The 17,231-nt window shown below is 47.5% G+C and overlaps 1 protein-coding gene and 1 pseudogene across 2 annotated transcripts in view; one reads left to right on the forward strand and one right to left on the reverse strand.

The window, feature by feature from the left end:
- FANCA (FA complementation group A) overlaps window positions 1–17,231 on the reverse strand; it is a 63,094-nt gene that overhangs the window by 1,800 nt on the left and 44,063 nt on the right. For both annotated transcript variants that reach the window (XM_077891194.1, XM_077891195.1), the window contains 15 exons: window positions 16,941–17,117; window positions 15,237–15,310; window positions 13,313–13,441; window positions 8,061–8,142; window positions 6,578–6,744; window positions 5,890–5,995; window positions 4,699–4,755; window positions 4,453–4,557; window positions 3,645–3,757; window positions 2,703–2,841; window positions 1,556–1,618; window positions 1,212–1,314; window positions 740–815; window positions 332–488; window positions 117–209 (listed from right to left, as the gene is read on the reverse strand). In XM_077891194.1, coding sequence (XP_077747320.1) covers window positions 117–209; window positions 332–488; window positions 740–815; window positions 1,212–1,314; window positions 1,556–1,618; window positions 2,703–2,841; window positions 3,645–3,757; window positions 4,453–4,557; window positions 4,699–4,755; window positions 5,890–5,995; window positions 6,578–6,744; window positions 8,061–8,142; window positions 13,313–13,441; window positions 15,237–15,310; window positions 16,941–17,117 — 1,641 coding nt within the window. The remainder of the gene's footprint in view (window positions 1–116; window positions 210–331; window positions 489–739; window positions 816–1,211; window positions 1,315–1,555; window positions 1,619–2,702; window positions 2,842–3,644; window positions 3,758–4,452; window positions 4,558–4,698; window positions 4,756–5,889; window positions 5,996–6,577; window positions 6,745–8,060; window positions 8,143–13,312; window positions 13,442–15,236; window positions 15,311–16,940; window positions 17,118–17,231) is intronic.
- On the forward strand, window positions 9,793–11,666 carry LOC144310364 (3-hydroxyisobutyrate dehydrogenase, mitochondrial pseudogene; annotated as a pseudogene).

Here is a 17,231-nt window from a genome sequence, read left to right on the forward strand (position 1 = left end):
TGGCAACCATGGCCCTGCAGGTGAGTGGCCACAATGCAAGTGTCTTCAGCACTCTTAATGTTTAAACAGTGATTTGGACTTAAAAGTACACATGCAACTGAGGATCTGGGTGTTACCTCTGCCATGTTTGCAAAGCTCTTTTCTGGGCACCTAGGTATTGATTGCAGCAGAAAGTGACGAGCTTTTATTATCAAGCCTACAGGGTCACCCTAGAGATAAGACAGGCAGAGCCACAGGTCAGGGGGTATACTGTGAGGGGTCATGATGCACCCCCACCTGCTCACTGTACCACGAGAGTTGGCTGCATGGGTATGTGAGTGGTGTCACCTGCCTGGCCCTGGAGCTCCTGGCTCCTGCCAGCTAGAGCTGAGACTGCACTTGTCTCCCCAGTCACGAAGAGACAGATCAGCTTTAGGTACATGTCGACAGCAACGCGCAGGAAGGCATCTTCCCTGATGAAGGCGTCTTCATCAAAGTAGGAGAGAAGGCTGAAGGTAAGAGAAGAGAACACAGGTCTCTTAAGATCATACAGAAGTGAGTGGCAGCACAGAGCAGCTACTCATCTGAGGAACGAGGTTACAGGCATCTTTCCCATGTGAAGGGACACTCAAAATGGTCCCACAGGATTGGGGAAGGAGTGACACCCTTTCTCTGACCACACAACCGCCTGGGTGTGAACTCCTTCACTGAGAGAGAGAGATGGTATTAAGTCACCGACCAGAGGAGCAGGGGCACTTACCTGTAGAAGGCAAACGGTAGCAGCCTGATGTATGGATCTGGGGCCAGGCGGAGGAGGACTTGCCCCAGACCACCATCTGCAACCAAAGGAGGAGGTGGGCTCAGGGGACCTCAGGTGCCTGCCTGTGACGAGTGTTGTCCTCATGCCAGGGCGAAGAGGCAGGGAGGCAGATCCCCATAGGACGGCCTAGTGGCACCCTGGGACCCCCCTGTACTCCACTCAACTCTTCTGTGATTTAAAGGAATTTGTACTGCATTTATCCTAGTGGTTTACATACTTGGTGTGAAGATAGACTTCCAAAGAGGAGTTAGTGAACTAAGGCCCAAGGATGAATACTTAACCCTTGAAAGTTTCTGAAGGAGGACTAAATAAAAGTGGGGACCACAGCCTGCCTCTACTGGGTCACCCATGTTGCTGGTAACTAGGACCTACTCAGGCCAGCCCCTGCTACCAAGTCTCAGGGGCTTCTCACCAGTGTCTGTCAACTGAAAGAGCACCAGCCAGGAGACCTTCCTCTTGTCCAAGCACCTCAGGATCTCAGCACAGATGTCCACAGCCTTCAGGAAGTCAACAGCCTATGGCCCACAGAAGAGACAGGCTGACTATCTGTAGACAGGCTTGCCCTGGGAAGGGGTGTGGCCTCCAGCCCAGAAGGGAACCTCTGCTCACTTTGTTGAGTCTTGAGTTGTGACTGAGGAATAGGCCAGGGACCCAGGGGTTCTTGCTTCTGCAAGCAGAGGACTCCCAACAAGCCCTTCCAAAGGTTTCAGGGCCTTCCTCCTCCCAGAGACCCTGCCTTACCCAATGGGGTCTTACATGTGGGGTGAGATGTGATGAAAGCAGGTCCATTAAGGAAAAGAAAAACAGGACAACCAGCAGCTGCAAATAAAATCAGTACATTTACAACATGAAAATCAGCTAGGCTGTACCCTCAAAGAGTAATTCTAAGTAAGGAATGTCGACATTGTTCTTTGACCGAACATTTATAGGCAGAGGGCATAAATCTTACCCCTAAGTGGATCTTCTCAGGAAGGAAAATTTTCAAGTGATAATTTGAGGATATCTTACTGACTGGGTCATTTTCTATGTGCCTTAAACACAGTTTGAAAGGGGCTGCAAGGGAAAACTGTGCGAGCCATCCCCGGCCCGGCCCAGCCCTGCTCCTGGGCTTCTTGTCCGGAACGGTGTCTAAGATCCCAAGAGATAAATGCACAGGTCCCATGCTGATTTGAGGCCAGAGTCCACCTCCTCCCACCTTCCCTGGAGCGCACCCAGGTTGGCTGGGGTCTCTCTGGATACTTCCCCTCAGCACACACAGGCCTGAGAGGCTTGGAGCCATTGAAATTACCAAAACCTAAAGCAGGCATGTATGTCTGGAGTGACAGGTTGACTTTCTAGTTTACAAATGGTTTAGTTCAGGGAGCGGTGAGGGAAATAAGGCTGTGGGAGAACAGAGAAGGTCCCTGGGGCAGCTGACAGCCCCAGCCTGGGTTGTGGGGAAGATAAAAACAAGCAGAATCAAAAGTTAAACATGTAAAAAAAAAAAAAAAAAAAAAGGTTAAACATGTATTCCTTCTACCAGTAAACTTGAGAGTCAAATGATACACCACCTATAAACCTGGCAAGTTTTAATTCCTAATAAAAAGTCACAAGAATGCCATACTTCCTATCTGTCCTTGGAAAAGCATGGTTCACTAGACGCACCTCAAGAAACACAGCTGATCTCAACACTGATTAAAAACAAACCTGCTAGAAAGAAGTGAGGGATGCCTGGGTGGCTCTGGTTGAGCATCTGTCTTTGGCTCAGGTCATGATCCTGGGGTTCTGGGATTGAGTTCTGCATCAGGCTCCCTGTGAGGAGCCTGTTTCTCTCTCTGCCTATGTCTCTGCCTCTCTCTCGTCTCTCATGAATAAATAAATAAAATCTTAAAAAAAAAAAAGGTGAAAGAATTTCATTTCTTGCCTCCTCGCTTTGGCAGTTGAGCTTCTCCAGCTGGCTCTTGATTCTGGTTTCCTCGGCTTGCTGGATGGCAAAGTGTAGTGCAGCAGCAGAGACCCAGGCTGGGCCAGGCGGCGGGGATGCCAAGTCAGAGGAGAGGCAGCTAGGAGAGAGGGGTCAGCATAGGAGCTCCCAGTCCTTCCTCCTGAAGCTGTCAGGAAGCCAGCCCTATCCAACTTCAGGGGGCAGCAGAAGCAAAGTCTAGGTCCCCAGCTCCCCCTGGCTTCGCAAAGGGACCTACATAGGACCTCTACATACGACCTGTGTCAGCTTCATTGTCGGTTTAGGGTCGTCTCCCGGTTCCCTAACATGCTTCCATGCTATGGATGTGAGGAGGGGGTAGGGTCTGACCCAGACACCTGGTCGTTGGACACAGGACTTTCACCTGGTGTCCATCCACCACTCAGCCCCTGGGCTTCTGGGTACAATCCTCCTACTCAGTCCCTGCTGTGACTGCAGTGATGCTCAGAAAGTTTCCCCAGCACGTTAAAAACAGGGCCAAAAATTAGTGGAATGTAGTGTATTTTGGGTTTCCTTATTTTCTGGGATTCTGAGCACTCGGGACCCTGCACAGGGATAGGAGGAGGCGGGGTGGGACCAGCTCCTCCTGACTACCTCTAAGGACACGGCTCTCCACTCATCCAGCAGATGCCAGAGACCACCAGCTGGGCAGGCTGGGACCTGCCCCTCAGACACATCCCCATGATGCTGCCACTGCCAGGCCTGTGTGGACCTGAGAGGAGACAAGGGGCAGGTGGGCTGGAGAGCTGGGTGGAGACTTCCTCTTTCACGTGCATCTTGCTCAGCCTGCCCCTAAGGCTTCTGTGTTGCATCGCAGGGGTTCATGGAGGTAACCTAGAGCAGGCCCTACAGAACATCTGTGCTTCCTCCCCTTGTCCCACGTACCTCTTGCCAAACAGCTGGGCCTCCCACAGCCTCTGCAGCTCTTGGGGCAGTGGGCCCTGGAAGCATCTCCTCCACCGGGTATGAAGTTCAGGCTCCAGGCGTGGCCACCATAACTTCCAGAGAGAAAGATCACCAGTGAGCACGTCAGGGGAGGCTAGACTTGGACCCGTCTTCAGTCCTGACAGCCGAGATACAGAACCTCTGAGGGACCACTGGAGACCTGCCTGAGGCTGGCTAACCCCACCAGCTCTGCTCATGTTCGTCTCAAGTACTTGCTTTACAGTTCAGGGCAATCCCACAAGGTACTATCCTCCTCTGTAGAGGACATGATGTTTTACACAATAGCTTTTGCAGTGAATTCCACCCAAATGAACCACAGACTTCAGTGTAAAGCCAAACTGATCAGGGGCTACAGCAGCTCAAGTCCAACTGCTGCTGGGGCTGGAATTCTATATAACACAACTAGGAGAGCTGTGTGCTATCAGGACTTCCAAAAAAGCCAGCAATGCACCCATGGTAACCTCACACCCTCCATGTGAGTATGTCAGGCCAGCAGGGGACTGGGCCTCCTCACTTCTCAAGTCCTGACAGTTGTCTGTCAGGAAACAGGCGTAACCTGAGTTGAGTGCATCTTCAGCCAACGTAGACCCAGAGATACACTCCTTTCCAGCGGGCAAGGCCAGGGAAGTCCGTCTTCCTACCTTCTGGTGGATTCTCTGGACCCCCTGCCCCCGTTCCTCATTTTCTCCTAAACAACAAGAACCAGGATGCTGCCCCGGATGCGCCGTGAGAAAGCAGCTACACCTACCAGAGCAGAGGTCACAACTATGGGGCACTCAGTCTGGCATGTGGTCAGGATCAGGTTGGCTGTCAGGGAGGGGTCTCTGCTTTGTGAACAGGTGTTGAGGAGCCCCTGCAGGAGAGAACATGCCAGAAGTTCAGCAGCATATCTGTCCCTGAAAGGCACCACGGCTTCAAAGCACCACTGGGTATGAGGGTCAAGCCCAAGGGGACTGAGCAGGTCATCTGGGAGGTGCAGAGGGCAACAAATTACCCTGAAGAAGTGGACAGTGATGTCGTGGGTCAGGGCACTTCCATGGCAGAAGTTTCTCTGCAAAACAGCACAGACCAGTGAGAAAAGAGCCAACGGGACTGGGGGTGGGGGTGAGGGCAGCATGTGCCGAGAGGCTTTCGCAATGTTCATGGCACCACTGCTGACCACGGATGTGGTTCCTTTGTGCAGCCAGACAGACCCCCCACCAGCCTGCCACAGGCTGGGAGGCATGGGCGGCACTCCCTGATGGCACTGTTGCTGGGATGGCAACTTGCCTCGCCACCTCTGGGTTCTCCATTCTGCCAGCCTGCACAGCCCCTTCTGAGAACTCTGAGGAAGACGGCCTCTGCTGAGAACTGAAAGCTCCTCTCTGCTTTCTGAGTCACCTTGTAAAGCTCTGTGTGACTGAATGGAACCTTACTTCCACCTCTAGTCATATTTGTGCATTTTTTAGAACTGGAAAAACATCTTCAGGGGTAGAAGCTGTTGTGAAGCATGTAGAAGCTGTGCTTATTCCTGGTGACCTCAGTGACCCTGACTGGATGCATGTAGGCTTTCATTTTTCTGTGTAAGATCATGGAGCACCTGACACTGAACAGGGTGTACAATGGAAGAAAGCAGGGCCGACTGGTGGGAATGGCTGTCCTCTCAGCATCACTGGCTTTTGTGTTCCTGAAATGTCAAAACTGCAAAGAAATGGAGATTCTTGGTCTAAAATACTTTTTGGATCTTGATGGCTGAACACTGGGGAAAGCTCCAGGAAAGGACTGAAGCTTTGGGACACCTAGGTGGCTCAGCGGTTGAGCGTCTGCCTTTGGCTCAGGGTGTGATCCCAGTCTGGGGATCGAGTCCCACATCGGGCTCTCTGCATGGAGCCTGCTTCTCCCTCTGCCTGTGTTTCTGCCTCTCTCTGTCCCTCTTATGAATAAATAAAATCTTAAAAAGGGGGGAGGGGGGGCTGAAGCTTTGGAGGAAGGGAGTTACAGCTGATCTCTGTACCTCACTGGTGGTCACTCTCTTCGCTCCTGGAGCAGGACGCCCGTTCTTTCCCTCAGCAATCTGCTGGTCTGCACACACACTGAAGCAGTGGGCTCCAAGTGACCACAGATGCACCCGTGAATTTTCAAGAGCCAGCCCTCAGTGGTAGACCAACCCCATCCCTGCGTCCTGAGGTTGCTGCCCCACACCTACCAGCTCAGAGTTGACCAAGTGGAAGAATTCAGTGCAGTCAGGGGTGGCCGGCTGTTTGTTCTGGGGGCTGCCGACGAGAATAGATGGGGGCAGACCGAGGAGGATCCTTGCAAAGAGGAGCGCATCAGTGGTGGATGGCACAGCCTAACTTCACTCCCAGAGAGCTCAGACTCAGATCTGTAACAACCCTCCCTGCTTACTCTGGGAACCAGAGTCCCCGCCTGGGGCTGCGTGCTGAGCACTCATGCCTGCAGGGCCCCCTGTCAGCATTCACAGCATCAACTCTAAGAGCCATTCTTAAGTTGCACCTAGGGAGGGTGCACCACAGACTAACATAGCTATGCACCTAGGGAGTTGCACCTAGGGAGGCAAAAGGGTGCACCATAGACTAACATAGCTATGCCCAAGAACTAGGGGATTACATGATCTCACACTCATAAATAAGGAGTAACTGTAACCACACACGGTTTTCCTTATTTCGACATGAATTCTTTAGGCTACGTCTTTCAACAATTAATCTCCAGGGTCTGAAGAGGCAGGCATTAATCCAAAGCTTCAGACCCTGCTCTCTCCATGGGAGCCCCAAGGAGAAGATGCAGTCACAGCCTGGGGGTAGGGGCCAGAAACAAATGACCAATGGAAAAGAAAACTCGTGACAAAAGAGACACTCCACACAGCGCCATGGTACCATCTGTACACAAGCAGCTCCTGCTGTCTCTGAAGGCGGGCAGCCACATCCCACCCGCTGGCCAGGGCCTGGAGCCGTCTGCGGAAAACTCTGAAAAGGAAGTGCCCCTGAGAAGGAGAGCACCTCTGGGGTGCTACTGGGCCCTGCTCCAGGTCAGCAGCCATCTCCTGGAAAAAACAAGACCAAAACATTCACATACTTTAATTGCTGGTCCCAGGGGCTTATCCCCAGATGTGAAGCCAGAAAGTCCTCAGAGCTTACTGTCTGCCCCAATCAGGACTCTGAAATGGGGTTGACTGGCTTGGGAGAAAGGTTTCCCAAGAGCTGGGCATGAGTGGGCCAAGCCTTTTAACTTGGAAATCACTGAAAATTTGCAAAAAGAGAGTAAGAATAGGACAAAGAACACCTTTACCAGATTTCCCAAAGCTAATAGTTTATCATTTATCATCTGCTTTTACTAACACGCACAGGTGAATTTCAGACGTAAGGCATATACACAGCAGGCACTCAGTAAATGCAGAGGCAGAACAAGCCAAACGCCTGCACTGCAACATCACCTCTGCTGCACTGTCTGCCCTCCCCACTCGCTCTTCCTGCCATAGCCAGGTAGGATGAATGTGAAGGACCAGAGGTCAAGATGAGGGGTTGTGGGGCTGGGAAGTCTCTAGTGGGATGTGTTATTCACTTGTAGGTAAAATTTCCCCAGTGCCCCAGGCCACACCTTCCATGGTCTTGTCACTCCCCACATTCTCTCAATTCAAGCACTTGCAGAACATCAGCAGAAACACCAGCAGGAAGCGTCAAATCCACACACACAATCCTGTCAACGTGGGGCCTCACGTAACGCTTCCAAAGGTAGATTCCCAAGACACACTGTGGACACGGAAACCTAAGGGAGCCGTGGTCTGCCCTATGACCTCAGAGCCTGCTCTCAGGGTCTGACCTTTATGGCCCTGACTAGACCTGAGGCACTCTGGCTGAAAACTGCACTTTTCACCTCAAAACGACAGCCCCATTTCCACACCCTCTTAAATGCACTTGCTTTGGTGAAGAGAACCCGCCAGCCTGTGGAGGTGCCAGGTGACCCTGTGAAAGAACAGTAACTTAGCCTTCCTTTGCCAAGTAGAGGGCTATTTACGTTATTTCTCAGAGCCTAATATCCACATAGAATAGCCAAGAGCTACAAAAACACAGCAAGCTGTGGATAGCAACCATTTTACTACCAAAGTTGGTATCTTCTCAATTTCCTCTGCTTTCAAATTTTAAATGTCCCTAAGCCTGGAGATGGTCTGGCAACACAGCTTTTGTATCTTGGGGACAGTCACGGGTGAGGTGAACACACTGTCACTCTGGGTCTGGTATATCATATGTATGATGTGACTTTTCATTCTATTGAGCTGCCTTAAGATATTCAATAATAAATATCTTAATAGCAGATGACACAAATGCCATGAAACAGTGAGTTTTATATCTTCTAACTCACCTGCAATCTGGAAAAAATATCCCGATTTCCTGTGCAGCTGAGAACCAAATCAGAATTCTCCAAGCAGTTGTAACTCCTCAAACTGAAACAAAAACACAATAAAAGCCTCCTAAGTATCTCCTGATGTGCAGGGCGTTCCTATTTCTCCTGGCTCCAGAGTGGAGTATTGTCATAGAGCCAGGAGGTCCCAGGGGACCAAATGACACCCAGTCATCAATAAAAAACAAACAAACAAAAAACCCTTCTACAACAATACAGTAGCAACCCCAATCTAGTGACATCTATAAACAATTATGTACCACAACCAAGTGGGATTTATTCTAAGAATGCAAGGTTGGTTCAAAACCCTAAAGTCAACACACCTATCAATAGAATAAAAAAAAAAACATGTAAACATCTCAATAAACAGATATTAGACAAAATTTAATACCCTTTCATGATAAAAACACTCAACAAATTTGGAGTAGAAAGAACTTCCTTAATCTGATAAAGGCCATCTATGAAAAACCCGCAGCTTACATCATACTTAATGATGAAAGCTTCCCTCCTAAGATCAGAAATAAAACAAAGTTCTTCTCTTTCACCACTTCCATTCAATACCACTGGAAGTAGTAGCCACAACAGTTTAGCCAGAAAAAGAAATAAAAGGTATCCAGATTGGAAAGGAAAAAGTCAAACCATTTCTATTCACAGATGATATGATCTTGTATACAGAATACCGTAAAGAATCCACAATTAAAAACTATTAAAGCAAACAATTTCACAAAGTAGCAGGACATGCCATCAATATACAAAGATCAGTTGTATTTCTCTATACTAGCAATGGACAAATAATCCAAGCATGGAATTAAGATATTAATTACATTTACAATGGTGTTAGAAAGAATAAAATACCTAAGGATAAATTTAACCAAGAAAGTGCAAGACTTGTACACTGAAAACTATAAAACACTGTTGAAAAAATTATAGAAGACCTAAATAAATGGAAAGATATCCCATGTTCATGGATATAAGATTTGGTATTGTTAAAGTGGTAAAAACTACCTGTAATTATCTACAGATACAATGCAATCACTATCAGATTCCCAACTGTTATGTTGAAACTGACAAATTGACCTTGAAATTCAGATGGAATTGCAAAGGACCCAGAATACCCAAAATGATCTTGGGTGGGGGGAGGGGGGGAGAAGAAGATTCATTTCCCAATTTAAAACTTCCTACAAATCTACAGTAATCAAAATATTGATATTGGCAATAAGAATAGATGTGTACACCAAAATGAAGAGAGTCCAACAACAAATCTTCACAGGTAGGATTAACTGATTTTTGGCAAAGGTGCCAAGATCATTTAATGGGGAAGGACCATGTCTTCAACAAAACATGCTGGGACAACTGGATATCCACATGCAAAAGAGTGAAGGTCGATCCTTAACTTATTCCATAAAAATTAAATCAAATGGAGCTAAAACAAAAAAATAGATGAACTGAACTTCATCAAAATTTAACATTTTGTGCATCAAAGGACTCCAACAAAGGAGGAAGTGAAAAGATGACTCCTAAAATGGAAGAAAATGTTTCCTTCTCTTATCTGTTAAAGATCTGGGATCCAGAGGGCACTGACGACCCGGGTCTCGCCGGGCCGCGCCTCCTCGGTGGGAGCTCGCCCTGAGCTGCAGAGCGCGTGCGCGCGCGGCCCCACGCCGCGGTGCATCCCGCCCGCTCCGCGGCGCACACTCGCAGTCAGTGGGTGAGCCGGGAGCCACAGAGGTCACCGCGGGGAGGCGGAGCGGGGGCAGCATGGCAGCCTCCTTACGGCTCTGTGCAGCGGCCTCCGGCCTCCGGTATTGGAGCCGCAGGCAGCGCCCGGCCGCGGCCAGCCTTGCAGCGGTATGTTCTAGGTCAATGGCTTCCAAGACTCCAGTTGGATTCATTGGACTGGGCAACATGGGGAATCCAATGGCAAAAAACCTCATGAAACATGGCTATCCACTCATTATTTATGATGTGTTCCCTGATGTATGTAAAGAGTTTCAAGATGCAGGTGAACAGGTAGTGTCTTCCCCAGCAGATGTAGCTGAAAAAGCTGACAGAATTATTACAATGTTGCCCACCAGTATCAATGCAATAGAAGCTTATTCTGGAGCAAATGGAATTCTAAAAAAAGTGAAGAAAGGCTCACTATTAATAGACTCCAGTACTATTGATCCTGCAGTTTCAAAAGAATTGGCCAAAGAAGTCAAGAAAATGGGAGCAGTTTTCATGGATGCCCCTGTTTCTGGTGGTGTGGGAGCTGCTCGGTCTGGGAACCTCACATTTATGGTGGGAGGAGCCGAAGATGAATTTGCTGCTGCCCAGGAGTTGCTGGGGTGCATGGGCTCCAATGTGGTGTATTGTGGAGCTGTTGGGACCGGGCAGGCTGCAAAGATCTGCAACAACATGCTGTTAGCCATTAGTATGATTGGAACTGCTGAAGCTATGAATCTTGGAATCAGGTTAGGGCTTGACCCAAAACTGTTGGCGAAAATCCTAAATATGAGCTCAGGACGGTGTTGGTCCAGTGACACTTACAATCCCGTACCTGGGGTGATGGATGGAGTTCCATCAGCTAATAACTATCAGGGTGGATTTGGAGCAACGCTCATGGCTAAGGATCTGGGGTTAGCACAAGACTCTGCCACCAGCACGAAGAGCCCAATCCTTCTGGGTAGTCAAGCCCATCAGATCTACAGGATGATGTGTGCAAAGGGTTACTCAAAGAAAGACTTCTCGTCAGTCTTCCAGTTTCTACGAGAGGAAGAGACCTTCTGAGTTTGCCCTTTGGCCGTGCACACTGTTGGAAACTAAACTTTCTGGAGCCTCTGTATAGCTCACTCCACAAGTAAATGGGTTTAATCAAAGGTCACCTGTCTGCTTTTGATTGTCTAGGTCCCAGTAAACCCTAGGATTTTTCACCCATTTTTAACTGCTTATTCTTTTCATCTATTTAGCAAACATGTGTTATCTGAATTTTTTTTTTTCCTGTAAGCCACTGATGGTCTCTGCTAACTAGCTGATTAACCTTTTTCAGAAGTTTGATCCCTGAGCACCTTCAACTAAATCGTAGCATACTTCAATCAGGATATTATTTACTCCACTTTACAGATAAAGCCAAGTATTTTTTTAGCAGGATGAAACCTATCTGAAAGAAAAGAAATTGGTGTCGGGGAAAGAGGTAGAAAAAGGGGAAGTATAATGAATTACTACCTGTGTCCCTCAGGAAGTCAGTCCGGTTAACCAAGTGGTGGTATTCTTGCAGTACTGAGGTTACTGATTTTCCAGGAAGTTGATAAAGCCAGAGAACTCTTTGCTGCATGTATTATAATTTGGACTCTGTTACATTATCTTAGTGTGTCCTTGTTACAACTCCCAATACTCAGCAAACTTGTTTTTTATATTTTTGCTTCCTTATACATTCTTACTACATATTTTTTGACTTCAAAAGAATGACATCTTTAGAACTGTTTCAGAGCCAATGATGATATTTGCTTTAGATAATTATTATGTTATTCTAAATATAACCATATTATTTTGAATTAAAATAAATTTCTATGCTGATAAAAAAAAAAAGATCTGGGGATCCAGAATACATAAAGAATTCTTAAAAATCAATAAAAGAACCCAATTATAAAATGGGCAAAAGATGTGACAGTTCTCGAAGAAGATAACACAAATTGTCAACAAGCAATTGAAAAGATGCTCAACATCATTAGCCAGCAGAGAAAAACAAATCAAAACCATAATGGAAAAAAAATTTAAAAACCATAATGAATTATACCACGGCATATCCATTAGGATGGGTATTATCAAAAGAAAACAATAAATATATTTGTGATAATGTGGAAAAATTGGAACCCTCTGATACTGCTGATGAGAATGTAAAATGGCTCAGTTTTGGAAAACAGCCTGGTAATCCCTAAAAAAAGTTATGACACAGCAATCCCATGATTAGGTATATGCCCCCCAAAAATGAAAACACGGGACTACGGAAAAGTCTATACACAAATGTTTATAGCAGGGGCACCTGGGTGGCTCAGATGGTTAAGCGTCTGCCTTTGGCTCAGGTCATAATCCTGGGGTCCTAGGATTGAACCCCATGTCAGGCTCCTTCCTCAGCGGGGAGTCTGCTTCTCCCTCTCCCTCTGCACCCCCACTCATGTTCTTGGTCTCAAATAAACAAAATCCTTAAAACCCACAAATGTTTGTAGCAGAATTATTCATAATTAATAAGTGAAAACCCAAATGTCCATCAGTTAATAAACACAATGTGCTCCATCCTTCAATGGAATACTATTCAGTAATACAAAGAATGAAGTTCTGATATATGCTACAAGGTAGACTAACCTTGAAAACGTTATCCTGAGTGAGCCTGATATAATGGACCACCACATGTTTGTCTAATTCCATTTATATGAAATGTCTAGGATTGACAACTCCACAGAAAGTAGATTCAGGGTTACCAGGGTTGGAGGGGAATGGAAGGAATGCAGCACACATACTCATTTCTCCCTCCCAAGAGAAAAACAAAGGACAAGAGGACCAGCCCCAACTTCAGCTTGACTGGTACTGTATGTGTTGCTCCCAGCCACTAAGCACTGCAAGTAAAAAGCCCAGTGCTACTAGTTGTACTGCAATGTAATGTGACTTCTAAGAGTTTTGCAAACTAGGCGGTGTTTACAGATCCTTGTGGAGAACGGAGGGACAGTGGGAAACATAAAGGCACCTGTCCTGCACTGTCTTCAGTAACCACTTGCACAGGCTATGTTTCTTAGGGGGTAACAAGATTTGTTTTCTATGATTTAATATATTACCTAAAATGTGGAAAATGGAATGGATTTTATTCACCATTTTGACACAACAATCATGAAGACAAGGACACTAATACAGACTTGCTCAGCAGGAACACAAACACAGGGAACTCTGCCTCCATGGCAGCCGGCCCACATCCGTGTTTCAGGCACGCTCAATGCCTGCCACCTGCCAGCCCACTTGTTCCCACCCTGATGCCAGGTGACAAAGCAGAAAGACTGGCACTGCCAAATCTATACACAAAGAAAACACATCCGAGAAGCTTACCTTTACTTCGAATAGACTCAGACTTGCTATCAGGATATGTTTAATTGTGTTTTGTATAACACAAAGTAGACAGAGATAAAAACTTTCTGAGAACTAACAAAATTAAAAGTATGATGCTTTCCGGCATCAGCATTCCTAACCTTTGGCAGAAGTCTATCAGCACGTCGACAAGAACTGTGCACGCTGTCTGCATGTCCCCATCGCAGCCCCCAGCCTCGGAGGGCTTGAGGAGGAAGTGCTCATGGATTGCCCACTGGTGGAAGTCCCACCTGCAACAGCAAATACCAGGACATGTGCTGAGAAGACCTGCAAACCAGTGCTTCCTGTGGACAAAAATGAGCCCAGAGCCAGGAGCACAACAATGGCAGGGGGTTAGATCTGAGGGTTTGCAGGTATAGGAAGGCCCTCTACCACAATCCAGGCCCCCTCAGGGGCCACCTCCCTGGGTCATTATCCCAAGGTCCACCAGCAAAAATGTCCAGAAGATCCTGATGATGTACTAAGTGAAAGCCTCAGCCAGAGAACCACTGACAGAAGGAGCCAAGCCCAAGGAAGATGTTCCATATACCCAGGAGTGGGCAAGGAACAGGTGATAAAGGGCTGGTGCTACACCCACACCGTCTATACTTGTACGCAACGCATTGGACTGTGACTTGTGCAATTAGAAAAGAAAAGGTCTAAGCACAATTCAACATACAGTGAGCTGGGGGTAAGAAATGCTTCTTATGGATCCTCATACTAGAAATGAATTCCTTCTTTTCCTACTGAAAATAGAACAGGAGGAGAAGGGAAGATAGGGAAGACCCCAGGGCACGCAAACCCTTGCAGAAAGCACTCACGCTGGCACAGACCCGAGGAGGAGGCAAATCTCCATCTTGGAAAAGCAGTGTTTTTTATTTCTACTGGCTCCTTCTACAACCTGACACCACGAGATAGCATCCCACACATGTGAGACGCATCTCTGGCCACACAGGGACAGTGGCTCAGGGCAACTCACGCTGACTCCTGCCCTTGGCTACCCCCTGGGGCTCCTGTGCCACATCAGCTCCCTTCTATCTACAGCACATTCCCTCCCTGACCTCTGCACCACCACGCCCAGGGGCCTGTCAACACCCCACTCTTACGCCCAGAACAGCACATCCCACCTCCTGATGGTCTGAACAGTTGGTGGCAGGACCCACAGGGGCTCAGACTTTGATTTACCACTTGCCAGCCCTCTGCCTGCCCAGCTGGCCACTGTGCTCTTCCCATGCACAAGAGGGAAGCAGGCCAGCCACACCAGCTGGGAACCCTCTCAAGCTCCCCCAGCAGGACCCCGCGGCAGCCCCTTACCACACTTGGCCTTCCCTGCTCTTCTCCCACCCAGGGGATGCACATTTGCTGTTCCTGCAATCCCCACCCTGGGACCGGTTCTCACAGCCCTGTCAGGGGTCCTGAGTGTTCATCCCTATCTCTAACCCATTTTAACTATCTATCTATCTTTGTCCTCAGGCCCACTCAGGTGCATACTTGTGTACAGCTGCTTGGCAACAGGGCCCAGGGTGTCAAGGCAGAGGTGCACCGCACTGAGCTTCTATGTACACAAAGGTGCCAAAAAGGCAGGCAAACTGTTTTGTCACAATGCACCTCCAGTTTCAAGAACATTCTAGAAGTGCCTGACAAACAGTAGAAACTCAATGTTTCTTGAATTAAGGAATAAAAGAATGAAACTGCTCATAAGTTGTACGTTAAACTGAACACGGAGAACGTAAGACTCAGACTTTAAGACAATGTAGAAAACCTTACAGCATTTCGAAGGGCAGATCCGGCCCCCCGCCCCCGCCACACACACACACACCACTATTTTAAGATTTTATCTATTTGAGAGAGAGAGAACGTGAGCACAGGGAGTAGGGAGAGTAGGAGACAAGAGGGAGAGGTAGACTCCACACTGAGCGCAGAGCTTGACAGGGCGCAGTCCCATGACCCTGAGATCACAACCTAAGCTGTGATCACAATCAAGAGTCAGATGCTCAACCCACGGAGCCACCCAGGCGCCCCAAGGCAGATCCTTTCAACACTTACCTTTCCATATCTGAAAGAGAATCAAACTCAGGTTGAATTTCTAGTTCCAGCTGTAACCAGTCTCTGTAAGTTAACTGAGAGAAAAGGACCAAATGAACACCATGGTCAGGATGGGACACAGAAATCACAGGTCAGCTTGGTAACTGCTGTCTGTTCTGCTGCTGTCAGACATGACAGCCGAGAGCCACATAGCAAGGCAGGTGTGTCTATACTGCTCTCTATTCTCATGCCGCTTCCTGTTGTCAGACTGGCTGGCACCAAGCCTGACAAAGAATTTGGATATTGCTTTAACACAACCCTGAACGAAGCTAACAAAAACTGTTCAAATGGGTATTTTTAAATTGAATCCTCCAGGAACACCTGGATGGCTCACAGTTGAGCATCTGCCTCTGGCTCAGGGCATGATCCTGGGGTCCTGGGATGAAGTCCTGCATCAGGCTCTCTGCAGGGAGCCTGCTTCTCCCTCTGCCTGTGTGTCGCTCATGAATAAATAAATAAATAAAATCTTCTAAAAAAATAAAAAATAAAAAATAAAAAATAAATTGAATCCTCCAGCACTTGGCCAGGTTCTAAATTAACCTGCGGCATCTGCAAACCGTACCACAGCACATAATTTTCTAGTTCACTTGAGTTGGGCAAAGTAACTGAAAAATACACTTGATTTAATAACAAGCTTCAAATATTCAGGATAGCATATTTCTTATTTTTAAATTGTTGGAACGGGGATCCCTGAGTGGCTCAGTGGTTTGGCGCCTGCCTTTGGCCCTGGGCGTGATCCCGGAGTCCCGGGATCGAGTCCCACGTGGGGCTCCCGGCATGGAGCCTGCTTCTTCCTCTGCCTGTGTCTCTGCCTCTCTCTCTCTCGAATAAATAAATAAAATATTTTTTAAAAATAAATAAAATAAAATTGTTGGAACAATTTCACTCATCAACATGGAGTTCTCAAAACCTCCCACTGTCTGTAAAAAAGCACATCACAGAAAGAAGTGTGCAGCATGTACCCTATTTGTAAAGACCAAAGCCAGGCACTATGGAGCAGTTCTTTGGTCAGGAACACACCCATGTATAAGCAAGAGAAACATGTCCGTGATTTCCCAAAGACAGAGGGACAGCAGCCCTCTGAGACACCTAGGCTGCAAGGGTCAGCAAGTTCCCTATAGCATTACTTGTTATGTTAAAGACTGTCACACCTACTCTGGTATAACTGATTAATAAAAGAACTGAATATATAATAAAACAATTGAAAATGTTTTTTCTTTAAAGACAAAAAAAAATAAGCAAACATTCAAGGAATAAATGAAAAGTTATGAAAAAGTAGCAGAGTGGTAACAGAGGCATGTTTGGCTGGAGCAGGCCAAGGCTCCCAGAGACTATGCTCAGAAAAGCCCAACCCCACACTGGAGCCTGGCAGATATGTTAAAATATGCTTTTATTTACCCTTAAAATCTCCCACAAAATGTTAGTGCTGGGGGAAACTGGGCCGAGTAGGAACAATCCTTCCATCTTACTTCTTACAACTATGCATGAATCTGCAGTGATCCCAGTAATGATTTCAATCAGAGCCACTTCTGTGCTGCCGTACTGGTCCAGCATCATCCAGTCAGGCCCACCTGCCTGCCCAACATGTCCTCAGGAAACCCCATGTCTACCTACAAATCCCTATGAGTTAGGACCAGGCGAGGGATAAGGGGCAGTTGGACCTACGTGAAATTCTTTCTCCTGCAACAGTTCCTGGAAGGTTCTCTGTTTCCACAGACAGAGGGCGGCTCTCTGCCAGTCTGCAGAGGGCAGGCACAAGAGCTTCCAGGGAGGGCCGGCTGTGTCCTCCTGAGACAGGGGTCCTCGGGCTTCTGACAGCAGTCTGAATAAAATGAACTGAAACTGAAGAGACAATAAACTGGCTGTGTATGGCAGGGCAGCCTGCAGACCCTATGGGCACCCAGCATTCAGTCACAGAAGGCATTTCTGTGACCAGCCCTGGCTGGAAATCTCAGG

Source organism: Canis aureus, chromosome 3 (assembly GCF_053574225.1).
Source record: "Canis aureus isolate CA01 chromosome 3, VMU_Caureus_v.1.0, whole genome shotgun sequence".
NCBI lineage: Eukaryota > Metazoa > Chordata > Mammalia > Carnivora > Canidae > Canis > Canis aureus.